The 15,747-nt window shown below is 45.8% G+C and overlaps 1 protein-coding gene across 1 annotated transcript in view; it reads right to left on the minus strand.

The window, feature by feature from the left end:
• The window catches only part of col7a1 (collagen, type VII, alpha 1), a 71,944-nt gene that overhangs the window by 16,035 nt on the left and 40,162 nt on the right, over positions 1-15,747 (minus strand). Inside the window, exons 56-82 of the mRNA XM_072713213.1 lie at positions 14,535-14,606; positions 13,510-13,554; positions 12,731-12,766; positions 12,319-12,351; positions 11,576-11,632; positions 11,187-11,222; positions 11,057-11,092; positions 9,726-9,806; positions 9,445-9,480; positions 9,172-9,243; positions 8,988-9,032; positions 8,817-8,852; positions 8,680-8,715; positions 8,266-8,370; positions 7,792-7,854; positions 7,669-7,704; positions 7,521-7,556; positions 7,313-7,360; positions 7,158-7,193; positions 6,944-7,057; positions 6,644-6,853; positions 6,493-6,528; positions 4,581-4,625; positions 3,946-4,059; positions 2,511-2,582; positions 1,675-1,719; positions 268-303 (exon numbers count right to left, since the gene is read on the minus strand). Of these exons, the coding sequence (XP_072569314.1) occupies positions 268-303; positions 1,675-1,719; positions 2,511-2,582; positions 3,946-4,059; positions 4,581-4,625; positions 6,493-6,528; positions 6,644-6,853; positions 6,944-7,057; positions 7,158-7,193; positions 7,313-7,360; positions 7,521-7,556; positions 7,669-7,704; positions 7,792-7,854; positions 8,266-8,370; positions 8,680-8,715; positions 8,817-8,852; positions 8,988-9,032; positions 9,172-9,243; positions 9,445-9,480; positions 9,726-9,806; positions 11,057-11,092; positions 11,187-11,222; positions 11,576-11,632; positions 12,319-12,351; positions 12,731-12,766; positions 13,510-13,554; positions 14,535-14,606 (1,617 nt within the window). The remainder of the gene's footprint in view (positions 1-267; positions 304-1,674; positions 1,720-2,510; positions 2,583-3,945; positions 4,060-4,580; positions 4,626-6,492; positions 6,529-6,643; positions 6,854-6,943; positions 7,058-7,157; positions 7,194-7,312; positions 7,361-7,520; positions 7,557-7,668; positions 7,705-7,791; positions 7,855-8,265; positions 8,371-8,679; positions 8,716-8,816; positions 8,853-8,987; positions 9,033-9,171; positions 9,244-9,444; positions 9,481-9,725; positions 9,807-11,056; positions 11,093-11,186; positions 11,223-11,575; positions 11,633-12,318; positions 12,352-12,730; positions 12,767-13,509; positions 13,555-14,534; positions 14,607-15,747) is intronic.

Raw genomic sequence — 15,747 nt, forward strand, 5'->3', positions numbered from 1 at the left:
AGTCATCAGGCACCTAACACACCTAACACAATTCCTCAGTTAGCAGTAATGTGATGACTGTATTAAATAGGATGATTTGGGACCTAGATTTTCCTTACAACGCTATATATAATTATATATAATACATAATGCATATATGATTAAATTCAGCCTCTAGGAATACGGTGAAAAATTTAAGATGCCGTAAATAGTTTATGAGCCGGCTTCTCGGCTAGCCCTTTCCCTGACAGTCTGAAATGTTTGCTGCTTGCTGGGCGTGACACCTACCGGCCTTCCCTGTGCTCCAGGGAACCCAGGCGAGCCCTGGAAAGGATGAGCGGGGAGCATGGAGATGTGGGGGGGGGGGGGGGGGGGGTTCAGGGAGGGATTGAAAGACATAAGACGGAGAAGGGAGATTTGAAGAGGTTTGAAGGTCGGGGGAAAGAAAAAAATATTTTTAAAGGGTTGGAACAATAATAATTACTCTCTCTAGGTCAATGTTTCTCAAACCCGGTCCTCGGGGATGCCCAGACAGTCCATGTTTTTGCTCCTACCGGGAGCTGGGAGTGAGCAAAAACGTGGACTGTCCAGGGATCATTAAGGACTGGAGTGAGACACACCGCTCAAGTTAATTGCTAAGCTCAAAGAGGAGCCCGAACACTCAGTAGGCCTTTCACTGCAAGTCGATAAGCAGACTGCTCTACTCAGCAGCCCGACAATGAAGCTGCAACACTGGGCTACTCACTGGTTGGCCTTGAGGACCAATCTGTCCCCGTAGGCCCCACCCAGGGAAGATGAAAGGCATTGGCCTCCAACTCACTGTGTTTCAAAGCCCCTCCCCCCCATTCTTATTTGACCTTCTCTGAAAGGCCTGGCTGTCGCATCTTGGCCACCAAGTTCATCTTATTCCCACTGCAGAGTGACTCCTAAGTAAACACTCTCTCTTCACATGGGGAAAGCTGATCTTTAATATGCTAATATACCTGTTAAACTTTAAAGATGAGCAGTGGAAAAAAAGCATTCACAATCATGCACTACCTATTCATAGTCTACAAAATATTATTAAATGATTAATATACAATTTTATCCATATTAATGAAAATGTATATTAACATATAAATATGTATATCAAGAAAAGCATTCTGATTAAATGATCTTTTTGGCACTACAGTAAAATCCCGTTATAGTGGACTCGCTTATAACGGAATATCTTCTATAACGGATGAGGTCCGCTGGTCCCGGCCGTGCACCTTTAAGATCATGCAGAAAAAGCATCGGATATAGCGGACTCACATATAACGGAATTTCGCTTATAAAGGACAGACAATTTGGTCCCCAGGGCTGTTTTTAGCTGTAGTTTTGTTCAGCTATAACGCACATGCAAGCTCTACAAGGTGCGTGGCGTGCCGGTGATATCCAGCGCAGATACGTAGTCGGGATTATTAATAGTCATTCACCTGGTCAGGTAAAGTTGGATTACTACACGTACAATATAATAATCTATACCACAAGTGTGTCTGCTGAGGTGTGGCATGAGTAAATGGTGTCCTGTAGTTGTGTTCTGGGCATATAGCTACTCTGGATATAACGGACTGTTTTGCCAGGTCCCTTGAAGTCCGTTATAACTGGACTTCACTGTACATATTTTTGCAATGATAGTAATTCACTGTAAGTTAGACCCCCCCCCCCCCTCACCGGCTTCCCATCCGCTCCTGGTTTTCCAGGCTCTCCAGAAGGTCCCTAAAAACACAGGGAATGCCAACATCAATCACAGTCAAACTCACACAGTGGTGACTATACAGTGGTATTATGCTGTGTACCGCTGGTCTGCACATCTGCTCTCACTGCAGGTTTTGCGCTTCCATTCAGCAGTCAAGTCACATTCACAAAAGTGTAATGAATCCAAGGTGACTTACAGGACTAGATGAATTACACTACAGGGTCAGAAGTACGTGGGAAACTGGATTAATCTCCGACAAATACTACCAACAGAATGGGTGGTTGTACAAAAGAGGTTAGTGACTTTCCGTTTGGCACCGTCATAAGACGCCATCTTTCCAACAAGTCAGTTCACCACATTTCTGCCTGGCTAAAGCTGCCCTGGTCAACTGCAACTGAAGTGATATAGAAATGGAACCATCTGAGAGCAAGTTCAGTGGCAAAGTGGCAGCCACACAAGCTAACAGACAGGGACCGGATAGCCCAGCGTCAATATCCATCCTGAATAACAGTAAATCCCACCAGCAATGTTCCAACACGTAACAGAAACCTTTCCCAGAAGAGTATTTACTATTATAGCAACAATGCGCTGACCAACTTCATATTAATAACTAATAATTAATCATTTCAGCATGATATAAGCTGGTGTCCACATACTTTTGGCCATATAGGATACGTGACCAGCGCTGAGTGAGGGGCGGAAAAGCCCACACCCTGAATGGTCATACATGCCCCCCCACCCCCGTACAGGCCAGCAGACCACACCTCTAATGCCACTGGACATTGTCTATTGATCAAATTCAAATACTTACCGAGAATCCATCTGGTCCCTTTTCGCCTCGGTCACCCCTGTCCCCCTTTTCCCCACGAGTCCCTGGGGCACCCTAAAGCAAGAAAATAGCATCATGCACACAACTGTAGCAGCATCTAAAAAAAGCCCAGCAAGTTTCTGGGCGCACAGACAACGTGGAGCCACACGTGATTTTCCGAACATTGGTGGTGAGCGAGCACAGTTAGAAATCCATCCATCTTCGTAGTCTATTCATGGTTCGTGGAGGAGCTGAAGCCCATCCCAGAAGGCACAGGGTGCGTGACACCCTGCAGGGGACATATGTCCATTACAGGGAAAGCCATTCGATCATTTAGAGGCACCAACTCACTTAAAGTGTCCTTTGAACAGTATGAGGAGACTGGAGTCCTCAAAGGAAAACAACACAGACTCCTCATACAAAGAGCCGGGTGCAGGCGGGACTCAAACCTACAACACGCTGTGAGGATACAGCACTAACCTCTTATCCACCTTATGGAAAAACAATTACAGTGGTACCTCAGAACTCGAATTTAATCCGTTCAGAACTCCGGATCGAATTTTCCCCATAAGAAATAATGGAAAACCAATTACTTGGTTCCCGGCCCTAAAAAATTACACCTAAATATGTTTTTTTTAGCATTTAAACACAAAATGAACCAGATAAAACAAGAAGAGCATATACTGTACTAAACACATTTATCAAAACAGTAATTTGTAAAGTAAGAAAATAAATGTATCCAAACAATGTGTCCTTCCCGATCGTCCGCTCCTTCCGTGTGCCACGCCCCCTCATTAACCCCGTGTGGAATCCCCGTGTGATCAGCTGTTTCTGGTTGTTGTCATTAGTCCTCTGTATTTCGTCCGTGTTTCAGTTTGTTTCCCCAGTCCGGTCACTGGATTGTCCGTCTGCGTTTTGCCTGCCTTACCTGTAATTAAACCCCGTATTCCCCGATACCCTGACGTCTGCGCCTTTGTCTGCGTTCCGTCCCCGCTCGGCACAACAATATTATTATAATTAAACGTATTATTTTATTATTAATATTAAAATAATTAATAAGAAATCTTTATTTTAAAATGTATTTTATTATATAATAATAATTATTGTTACTGTCTATCATTGTCTAAATGTATTTTTACTGTCTAAATATATGTAGTCAGCTAGTGTAAACATGCATGATGCTATCACCGCTAATGTGAGGCTGCGACTGAAGCGTTACCCTTTGTTTCCGCTGAGAGACGTGCCCCGTGACTCATTTCCCTGCGCGTACAAGTTATCTTAGGTCGGCGTTTATTGTTTGACTTCTGAGATTCAGATCGAGTCATAGGTAATTTTTTTTCGAACTGGTTGGTTCGACTTTTAAGAAATTTGAGTTCTAATGAGTTTGAGAACTGAGGTACCACTGTATAAGAAACAAGAAATATGGAGAGATCCGTACCTGGTCCCCTTTAGGCCCGGCCACACCTCTGTCGCCTGCTTCACCCTTCAGCCCTTTGGGTGCCAGTGTGCCCACGTGCTCCTTTAGGAATTGTGATATATCCACCGGTTCACCCTGAGAAATAGGACACACACTGATATAGATCAAGCAGAGCAAACAAATTAACAGGGAAGACAGACACCCAGCAGCGAAGGGGAGAGAATGTGCTAGTGAAGCAGCGGAGCTATCCAGACTGCCCCACTGGACTGAAGACGCAAGGCTCTGGGGGTTTGGGGATCGGGGCTAAGGTTGGCAGACCAGCTATATAAATGCTTGTCTAGCTGTATGTGAAATTCAGGAATAATCCACTGCAAAAAGGCATGTAGATTTCAATACAAGGGTGGATGTCCCAGGGAGAGGTGATGTCAGGAGACATGCTCTTCGTTCACCTGTCATTCATAAAGGTTAGACAGCTGTCATCTCTTTCCTCACTAGGCTTTCCTCACCAAATGACTTCACTCTCTCGCACGTTCACTCCCCTTTTTGCACAAAGGCTAAAACCACAATGAAGTTTTCATTCCCATCTTCCTGTCGGGTCTGTTTGCCTTTGTGACAGAAGTGAATCTTCACTGGGACTGCGAGATTGTAAAGGTTACCTTGGGTCCCTGAGAACCAGTCAATCCCGGCACCCCTGGATTGCCCTGGAAAAGGAACAGAAGTTAAAAATGAATGAATGTGTACTATTCTGGGATAGGACTAATAATCTTTAGTGGTTAATGATCCATTTACCCATTCATCTTCCATATCTCTTAGCCAACACAGATTCAGAGTGTTTTTTAGTTACACATGTTGTGTTGGTGGGGTAAACTGAATTTTATTTTTAAGTTCTTTTTTTCACAGAGAAGTCAGTTTAAAATGCTACATATGAAGTACAGTGGCCTGTACTACGAAGGGGGTTTAACCAAATCAGACTTAACCCGGAGGTAATTTGCGAACGTGAGGTTGACAAAATCAGGTTGACTCAATCGGGGCAAATCAGTACTACGACGCCAGTTAAGAAGTTGATTTGTTAAATCGGTGTTAACTGCATTGGAGTTTGTGCACGCTCACATAAATGGAGCACGTTCGGCAACACAATGCACTGTTTGACTCATGGCGCGATGTCCATGTTTCACGGAGGAAGACTGCATGCTAATTATGCAGGGTTATGAGGAGTTTAAATCAACGCTGTAAAGAAAGTCCAATACCACTGCAGCCAACAAAAGCAGGCAGGCTTGTTGGCAACGTATTGCCGACGGAGAAAATGCATACGTACATTTTCATGGTCATAAAACATGGTCTAAAATATCTCACGACCGAGTATTAGACAATGAAGTGTTTTTTGAAAAGAATCGAAATACTGTTAATAATTACAGAGGCTAACAGATGCAACACAATTCAGAAGTCACCTATTATATGCTGCTAAGTAATGTAATGCTCCCTTAAGTTCCATTACTGTAATGTTACTCATATGTGAACCTAATGTTAACAATAACTGATCCGATTTCAAATGTTGCACACCCCTCTGTTTCCCAGATTGCTTTACATACAAATTTTAATTAATTTTTAAATGTTCGAATGTATCCGTATACTGTGCGATGGGACAATACATGAATGGGTTAATAACTTTAAAACTAGACAATTAAGACAGGCACTTCTATAGTGAAGTGTGCTTTGATCAGTGGACAACAGGGAACAATGCACACCCCTTGGGTTTTCAGAATAACTTTCTGTGTAACAGTTATTAATTAATACATTTGTATGCATATTATATGCCATTGCTCCCATTCATACATATTAACAGAGAGCTAAGATGGGATGTCAACAGATCAATATCTGCCTCTCAGGTGGCTCTCCGCATGAATAGAGTGCCCTCCAGAATTACTGCCATCCATCCATCTCCATACCCACTTGTAATATATACGGTCATGACGGTTACCCTTGGAAAATAAAAGCAAAATGTGCTGTGGAAAAAGTCTTAACTGCTGATCCTCTTTCTTTCAAAATATTAAAGAATGGTTAATTATAAGATAACAGCCAAGAGTCTTTCCTATAATGCTCACTTAGCATGAGATCTGAGCCCTTTCCTCCATAGAGAATCACTCTAGATCCTTCATATTTCGAGCTCCACACTTGTGGATGCTCCCCATCAGCTGGTCCCACGGATTAGCTTAGGGGACTGGAATGGGTGCCAATAATTCTGGAGGCCACTGCATATAAAAAATGTAACCAGGTCAGTGATGGTGCACGTTTTGTATTTTAATGATCAGTATTCCTGCACTAAATGCTCTAATAACATATAAGTTCATATAACATGTAATAACATATAAAAAACCCCAAAAGAAAGGAGGAAAATAGAATGGACAGGGAAACGTAGAGCATGAAGGTGTTTAATATTAAGATTTCCACATAAATGTGAATGTGCCACAGAAATTAAGAACAGATGAATAAATGAAAGGCGGCTGGAAACAAACTGAGTGATAATCTTGCTAATTTGGCTGTATGAGGCAGAGTGATGATGATACTCACAGCATCGCCCTTCGTCCCCCTTTCTCCAGACTCTCCCTGAATGTAACATGTGATGTCATTGTTACATGATAGCTACTCATAACAATAATAATAATAATAATAATAATAATAATAATAATAATAGATCTGCAGACGCCCTTTTCCTGCCCACCTTTTCCCCCAGCCTCCCAGCCTCGCCCAACTCGCCCGCCCGTCCTGGAACTCCAGGAATGCCGGGCTTCCCTGGCTCCCCCGCTTGTCCTGGGGTCCCCTGGGGGCCACGCTCTCCAATAGCCCGGCCTGGGGATCCTGGGGGCCCCTCTGGCCCCCGTTCCCCCTGCTCTCCCTTCGTGCCTCGCTCACCGGGCACGCCACGGGGCCCCTGGCAAAACAGTCATGCGACACAACCATTCAGGTACAGGACAGGCCCGAAGACACATGGCATCCTTCAGGTGGTGACTGGGCCGCTTACGTCCATCCCCGGAGAGCCGCTGTGGCCAGGATCACCCTTTGTGCCTTTCTCTCCTCTCTCTGGGGAACTAAATGTTACGGCAGTTTGTTCCGTTAAAGACTTCAGGTCCTCAATCTGCGCAGAAATAACGTGTATGAGGCTACTGCTGTCCGAAAAAAAATCACCAACCATCTGCCATCTGACCACAAGGTGAAACTTGGTGAAAACAACGTACCCTGATTTTATATTGCAAGAGAGCTTCTCTGACATCCTAAAAGCAAAGAATAGGGCGGTTTTCAGGAGGAAACAGAAAGCAAAGGACTGGAAATGTTCCGATATAGAATACTGTTCTCGTTATTCTGTCGAGTAAATTAGAGTTGCTACTCTTACCGCTGGCATGCCGGGTTTGCCGGGCATTCCGTCCTCGCCCGGGTCTCCCTGTCAGGCACATGGAGAAGAGACGGGCGCTTTACCCCATATGTGAACAGCAAAGAACATGCCGAGCCCAACGCGCACGTCCCCGGGTCTCTCTGCTGGTGTGAATCTGGCACAGAGCTGCCCGAACACGGTCTCACCCCAGCCGGGGCAGCAGACTTACATGATCTCCTTTTGGTCCCATAGCCCCCTTATCTCCCTGCGGCACAAGGAAAGCAGCGAGAGGTCAAATTAAAACAAAGGGGCAAATTGTAGGTCTTTACACAAGACACGGGAAAACTTATATAAGCCGACAGGCTGGACAGACTCACTCTAGATCCTGCGGCTCCTGGGATTCCAGGCACTCCCTGTATATGAGAAACGCGGAAAGACTGAGACAGACGAATTCTACCACAAACAAGCCACAGCCTGAATTTCGGGGTGTAAATACTCACTGGGGTTCCTGGTGGACCTTGGGGTCCGGGAATAGGCAGCTCTGTCCCTTTCACATACACCACCTAGGAGAGAATATAGAAGAAAGAGGGATGTGCAGAGAAAGTCGAACGTTACACTGCAACAACAGGACACACATAGACACACACATGTATATATTCATATCTTTTTTGGGACTGTCCATTCATTACTATGGGATAAATCCTGATCCCAGTAATGGCAACCCAAACCCCTACCCAGCCCGAACATTAACCATAAATAATCAAGCAAAATACATGACATTTTTTGGCATTTTTTGTTTTTTGATTGTACTCACAGATTTTTATAACACTGACTTTCCCCATGTGGGGGGAGAAAAAATGGTCCCCACAATATCAAAATAAAAGGCTTTTATAACTTTGTAGGGATAGTTGGTCCCCACGGTGTAATATATACATCAGATACACACAGAGTGGAAAACAGATATGCAGGCTCACCTGACCCGGGGGACCAGGATTTCCGGGAGGTCCTGGAACTCCGGGGACACCAGGAGAACCCAGAGCCCCCCCCTCCCCACGATCTCCCTTCTGTCCGTCCCGCCCCTGCAGCAGACAAGCACCAATGAGCCCATGGATTAAGATTCCATGTTTGGTCACTCAGACATGGTGTTTATAACATGCTATAATATAACATTGTATGTATGCAACATATGGCCGTCCACCTTCCCGCCACTTTCACAGTAACGTGTTGTTGGTTCATGCATATATAATTCTACAAATTAAATGAAGAATTTTCCAGAATGTGCTAATGAGGATGCCCTTTAAACTTAAACAGCAGATCACATCGGGTATGGAAGGGCATGAGAAGTAAAAATGTGCAGATCCAAGGAAACATCTGACAGACACACTCACGTCTCTGCCGGGCGATCCGCCATCTCCCCTTTCACCCTGCAGCAAGACACACGGTTAATTTTTATCACTTTGGGATGACATGACTCTGATACTGTACATGGGCTGGGAGGAGACGTGGTTTTTGGCAGCCTCCTGACCTTCTTGCCGTCCTCCCCTGGTGTGCCGTCCTCACCCTGAGGAGAAACAGAGACACGAGGCGTGTGATGCAGGACCAGGGCTCCGGAATACCGCCGTTTGCGGAGTGTAACATGGAACTACTGGGCTTCTTTTTGAATGCTAAAGGTCTGTAATCTAGTCGGCAGACCTACCATCCTCCCGGGGCTGCCCGGCTTTCCGTCCTCTCCGAGTTTTCCCTGGAAAAAAGACGAGTCAGAAGGAAACTGAACTCAACTAGAGGCGAAATGAAGTACATTAGAGGCATAGGATGCGTAACGCATGCAGTAGCCGAGAGACCATTGAGTGCGGGTGTATATGCATGAGTGTGAGTCTCACGGGGGTGCCGGGGGTCCCTGGGGGGCCAGCCGGCCCTGGGGGGCCCTGCTCTCCTCTCAAGCCTGGCAGTCCCTGGAGAGCGGCACAATCGAGAAGAAAGTATCAAGGGGAAGTTCAGACGAGTTAAACAGGTCACATCTGCAAATGCTGCATGGGCTACAATATGAAATCATATAGAATGGAAACTTCTTATGCCCTATTTATTAAATGTGATATGAATAATACAGGTAAAGAAGTATAGATGATTCAGAGCTGATTTAAAAGTATACTTACATCTCTCCCTGGATCCCCTTGCTTTCCTGGATCCCCCTGAAGCATAAAGCCATTAGAATAACTATAGTATTAGGTCAAAAACACAAATTGTCATAAACCAATTGTCTAGAACCTAGAACCGTTCTTCAACAAAAGCTCTATTCTCATCCCCTCTGTTCTCCTGCAACTCTTGGTACTCCTGCAGGCTCAACCGGGTTTAACCATGAAGCATGACTTCACCAGCTAAAGGCCTCGACAGGGCTATTTGAGCCCACGAGGACAGAAAAGCAGGTGGCACTGACCCGTTGGCCTGGAAGTCCAGATGAGCCCGGTTTTCCGTCCAGTCCATTGCGTCCATCCAGCCCGGAAGCACCTCGCTCACCCTTCACAGGTAGACAGCAAATGAAGGAGGCAATCAACTAATATAACAGCAGGGCTGCCAGCTCGTAAAAAGTACACGTGCTCCTTCTCTTCTTAGGTTTCTACACATTAGCCGTTTTATAATGAGGTGCTTTATTGACCCTCATGGGGAAATTCTCTTTACAACACTCCCAGCCTGCTTTCGGTAGGTGAGAGCAAGCTGGCTGCAAAGGGCAGCCACCCAGAGAGCTGGGGGTTAAGGGCCTTACTCAAGGACCCACAGACGTATTGAGGCCAGACGTAAACAAGTGAGCTTCTGATAACAGGCAGAGAAGCTTAGCCTGCTGAGCCACACACTGCCCTCAGGTCATGTTATAACCAGAACACTTACAGTAAGAGCTGCAGACAGTGGGCTCAGTTTCAAGCAGATTCTGGCTGTAATAATTATTCTCCCTCCTCCTTGTAAATATCTCCTCCGCCGAGGAGGGCTGGGTAAAGTAGCATAGGGTACTATGCGGTCTAGATGATACCACAGCCAGATCAAAAATCAGGATTGTATTATGATCCATTAGCTAGCTTTTGATAATTGTGTTGGGTTCTAAGCTTCACTAAATGACAGTCCTCTCGACTCTACGCAATGTGATATAATGCACACGGTCAAACTGAATCACGCTGAATGGCCTCCAACTGCATCTAATCCCACTGGGAATCAGGATTCAGGATTGGGAGACAGGCCCTGCTAGAATGGTGGCCAGTGAGACCAGCAATTCACAGCTCAGGAAACCTCCGGACTAGTTACCTGTTCTTAGTATTTGATACATTAATGATTATGGCCATAGATTGTGCCTTCCATGTTCAGGAGTTTCTCTGTTTACCTCCTAATAAATATTTCATGACCTTATACAGCAGAGCAAGTTACCATGGTGATTTAACTGGTGCTTTACAGTCTCCGCAGTCAACAAAATCCAGTTAGTCTTAATGGACTAATTACCTTGTTTGGACTTGTTTAATTGCTTGGTTTGCTTCATTGGTTGAGTCATTCTGCTGATATCATTCAGTATTTTTTATTTTTAATGTTTTAAGTTTTCCACTTTTTTAACAGTCATTTCAAAGGCATTGGGTCGAACAGTATTTCTTATTTTAGAAAGTCCTGTCCCATGTTGCTAATCTCTACTGCCACAGTATAATGCACCGGTCCGCAGTGTCCGCACTGCAGTGTCACTGGCGGACTTAGTGTCCATCAGTGAGCTGAGGAGCACGAGCCACATCTGACCTTCTCCCCTGGGGCTCCTCGTTCTCCCGAATCGCCCTGGACAGAACAGGACAGGACAGGAAACACATCAGCTACATACAGACACTAGGAGAGCCAGAGTGACAGGCAGAGTGTAAGACTGTTCACTCACTCTGGGTCCTGGGGGGCCCCTCGGTCCCTCAGCACCCTAAAGACACGGAGAAGAGAATGACAGCATGTCCCTAACATCAATAGCCAGGTGCCTCCAGAGCAGCTGATCTCACAGAAAAATCCTAATTACTATGGTCTCCAGCACCATTATTATACAGGGTTCGAATATATTTTTGATTATAAAATATCCTTCCATTTATCCATGCATCCATGTTTAAATCACTTTGTTCGCTGTTTCGTGATCGTATAGCCCTAGTAACAAGCAAAGGTGCACATCGCTACTCTATTTTTCTCACAGTGTATATAACTCACTAATTACACTTAATGAAGCATAACTCAATGAGGACACACATTTACTGAGGGCCATCCCAGAGAAACGAGCTCACTCACCGGCAGCCCCCCAGACCCCGGAGGTCCCATTTCACCCTTCTGGCCTTTGCTTGCACCCTGCCGGGACAAAGAATGACATCATCTTTCAGCAGAGACACAAGCACCAAAAGAATGACATCATCTTTCAGCAGAGACACAAGCACCATTAGCTGGTTTCATCCCGAATCAGGCAGCTCCTTCCCCGCCTCTCTCTGGTAGCTCTGGACCATCCTTTGACCAGGCTAATAATGCTTCAGAGATCCCAAGGCAGGTGTTTTAAAGAAAGACCTGCACTGTTGGATGTTTTGATAAGGCTGTCCGACTGGGTGATGAGAACTCTACCCGATGATGTGTCAGACCCGGCAGGGGAAGTGAGGTTAGTGTAGAGAGAGGTGTGTGTGCTGGCGGATGCCCACCAGGGCTGTCAGAGATACAAGCCACGCAGTGTAAAGGGATAGAACATGCAGACTGCACTGTAGAATACAGATCACACTGTTTAATGGCTCAAAGATGCAGACTGCACTGTAGGACTGAGATACAGACCACGTGGTGTAAATGGATCAAAAATGCAGACTGCACTGTAGGACACAGATACCAACCACATGGTATAAATAGATCAGGGGTACAGACCATGCTGTATAAATGGCTCAAAGATGCAGACTGTACTGTAGAACACAGATACAGACCACGTGGTAGAAATGCATCAGGGATACAGATCACGCCATATAAGCGGACCAGAGATGGTAGCAATTACAAGTCCATACCTCTTGTGTTTTTGAAGGCACCAAATCCTCCACCTGAGCCAATAAAAGAGGGAAACAGATCATTGACTACAGGCCTGACACAGGGGAGGGAAATGAGCTCATACACTGTAGGATTAAGCAAGGGGGCAAACGAGAATCACCAGCTTCACAGAGATGGGGATAAAACAGAATACAAGGACACTAGTACCTAGAAACAGACAGATTTGGGATATAAAGCAACATATTGTGGAAGCTTCCCGCTACAGTTTGCCTGCTTAATCACAGCCTTTACTTCCCTCTTGCCACAGATTTGTCTTACATGTGCAACATTGCCCATATTCTCAGGGTTCGGCTTTCCAGCAGAGGAGCACCCGGCTTACATGCATTGTAATTATTCTCTCCAAGTCATTATTAGAGTGAAACAGAAGCTCACCACTTTCCCTGGGGGTCCCGGGGCGCCCGGAGGTCCCTGAAGAGAAAGGCATTCCTTTAGCATCTGGCCATTTCGTGTTTTGTCTAGTGCTGCCGATACCCATAACCCCCCTAAAAATGGCCTAGCGACGCCCATGGTTTATACTCATTTTTTCGGCTTTAATATCTTTTAACAAAAGCCACCAACACTCCTGGGTTTTCTAGATTTCTTTATGAGCAAATTTTAATAGATATTTCAGTGTTTCCATGTGTACTTCATGGTGGCCAAGATTGGCACATTGACACCGATATCTTGATTTTTAACAAATATGGACCAAAGTCGATATGTTAACCGATATAGGTAGGTATATGGATTGCATGTACGTATTTCAATTGCATATAGGTACAGTAAATGGACTGTGTGCAGGTATTTGGATTGTATGCAGGTATTTGGATTGTATGTAGACATATAGACTATGTGCACGTATTTGGACTGTATGCAGGGTGTTTCGATAGTATGTAGGTATATGGACTGTGTGCAGGTATTTGGACTGTATGCAGGTATTTGGATTGTATGTAGGCATATAGACTGTGTGCACGTATTTGGACTGTATGCAGGGTGTTTGGATAGCATGTAGGTATATGAACTGTGTGCAGGTATTTGGACTGTATGCAGGTATTTGCTATTCACTTTTCACAGCATGACCAAAAGGGGTAGGGGCTGCATAGTTCATGGTTGGGGAGGCTGTGGAGCCTGAGCTATGCGTGGTGTGTGGGGAAGGCGGTTTTGGGCCCTCTCACCTGAGTGCCCTTGTCTCCCTTTGGGCCAGCAGATCCTGGGCTGCCCTGTGGATGTGCAGAAGCACACACATGAAGACAGACAAGGGGAGATGAGTACAAGAATATACATAAAACACAAACAGCAAGGCAGACGAAAGAAAACTGTATACATAGACGAACAGAGTGACACAGTGCCTTTGACTGGATATGTATGTTTATGTATTATGCCTGCAGCTTGGGGGGGGTGGGTCCAGGTTTGGGGGTGTAATTTCCCTCTCTGGCTAGGGTGTGTGTGTCTATGCGCGTGTTTATATTACATTGTGGGGATCAAATGTCCTCTCAATGTAATGAAAACCTGTTATTTTGACATTGTGGGGACAGCTGTTCAGGTCTCCACAAAGATCTGTCAATGCAATCAACAAACTAAAAAGTCTCATATTTTGTTTGGTTAATTATGGTTAAGCTTTGGGCTAGGTAGGGGTTAAAGTTGTTATGTTGGGATAAGAGTTTTCCCCATAGAATTGAACAAAGAGTCCCACAAAGATGTAATTACAAACCTGTGTGTGTTTGTGTGTGTGTATGGGTTTGCATACACCACATTGATGGGGACCAAATGTCCCCAAAAAGTAGTACAACCTGTTACTTTTCAGCTTGTGGGGACATTTCAGGTCCCCACAATATAAACCTCAATCATATAAAAATCTGTGGAGAGACCCTACTGTAACAGTAATATATGAACTGTGCGTATGTGAAGTTTGCATGTTCCCTCTGTGTTCAGAACACTTTTCTCTGAATACTTTTCTCCCACAGTCAGAAACATGTGCTTAGTTGTGGGTGTCTGCAGCTTCGGAACACTGTGCTGGTTCATTTTACTACATATCTGAGCTATCAACGTAGCGACCGCTATTTTTGCAACAATGCATCTGATTGCAACAATGCATCTGTTATTGTTAATATGAAAACAATGCTGATAACAATAATACATGTTAGTTTTATAGTAATTCACACATGCGGTGTATATAAGAATGAAATCTGTGAATGCTCACATTACGGCCATGTTCCCCAGGGTCTCCAAGGTCACCCTTTTCACCCCGACTTCCTGGCTGGCCTGCCAGACCCTACCAGAAGGAGAACAACCAAATCACAATCCAATACACTGAATCCAGAGTTAGGAATGGCCTGAGCTGGAGACGCACATTGTGTGACACCCATATGCTATATGGAATGTGCTTCAGATCTCTATCTTTGGACAGTTTATCAGCTTCAGCAACCTGAGTCCTGAGTCTCCCACATAAGCCTTACCCTCTGTCAGGCTTCAGAGTGAGTACCTGTGCTGAGTGTCGAATGTGGGTCCCTCTGTCAGGCTTCAGAGTGAGTACCTGTGCTGAGTGTCGAGTGTGGGACCCTCTGTCAGGCTTCAGAGTGAGTACCTGTGCTGAGTGTCGAGTGTGGGTCCCTCTGTCAGGCTTCAGAGTGAGTACCTGTGCTGAGTGTCGAGTGTGGGTCCCTCTGTCAGGCTTCAGAGTGAGTACCTGTGCTGAGTGTCGAGTGTGGGTCCCTCTGTCAGGCTTCAGAGTGAGTGCCTGTGCTGAGTGTCGAGTGTGGGTCCCTCTGTCAGGCGTCAGAGTGAGTACCTGTGCTGAGTGTCGAGTGTGGGTCCCTCTGTCAGGCTTCAGAGTGAGTGCCTGTGCTGAGTGTCGAGTGTGGGTCCCTCTGTCAGGCGTCAGAGTGAGTGCCTGTGCTGAGTGTCGAGTGTGGGTCCCTCTGTCAGGCTTCAGAGTGAGTACCTGTGCTGAGTGTCGAGTGTGGGTCCCTCTGTCAGGCTTCAGAGTGAGTGCCTGTGCTGAGTGTCGAGTGTGGGTCCCTCTGTCAGGCGTCAGAGTGAGTACCTGTGCTGAGTGTCGAGTGTGGGTCCCTCTGTCAGGCTTCAGAGTGAGTACCTGTGCTGAGTGTCGAGTGTGGGTCCCTCTGTCAGGCTTCAGAGTGAGTACCTGTGCTGAGTGTCGAGTGTGGGACCCTCTGTCAGGCTTCAGAGTGAGTACCTGTGCTGAGTGTCAAATGTGACTCCCTCTGTCAGGCTTCAGAGTGAGTACCTGTGCTGAGTGTCGAGTGTGGGTCCCTCTGTCAGGCGTCAGAGTGAGTACCTGTGCTGAGTGTCGAGTGTGGGTCCCTCTGTCAGGCTTCAGAGTGAGTACCTGTGCTGAGTGTCGAGTGTGGGTCCCTCTGTCAGGCTTCAGAGTGAGTGCCTGTGCTGAGTGT

This window comes from Paramormyrops kingsleyae, chromosome 6, assembly GCF_048594095.1.
Source record: "Paramormyrops kingsleyae isolate MSU_618 chromosome 6, PKINGS_0.4, whole genome shotgun sequence".
NCBI classification, from domain to species: Eukaryota; Metazoa; Chordata; class Actinopteri; order Osteoglossiformes; family Mormyridae; genus Paramormyrops; species Paramormyrops kingsleyae.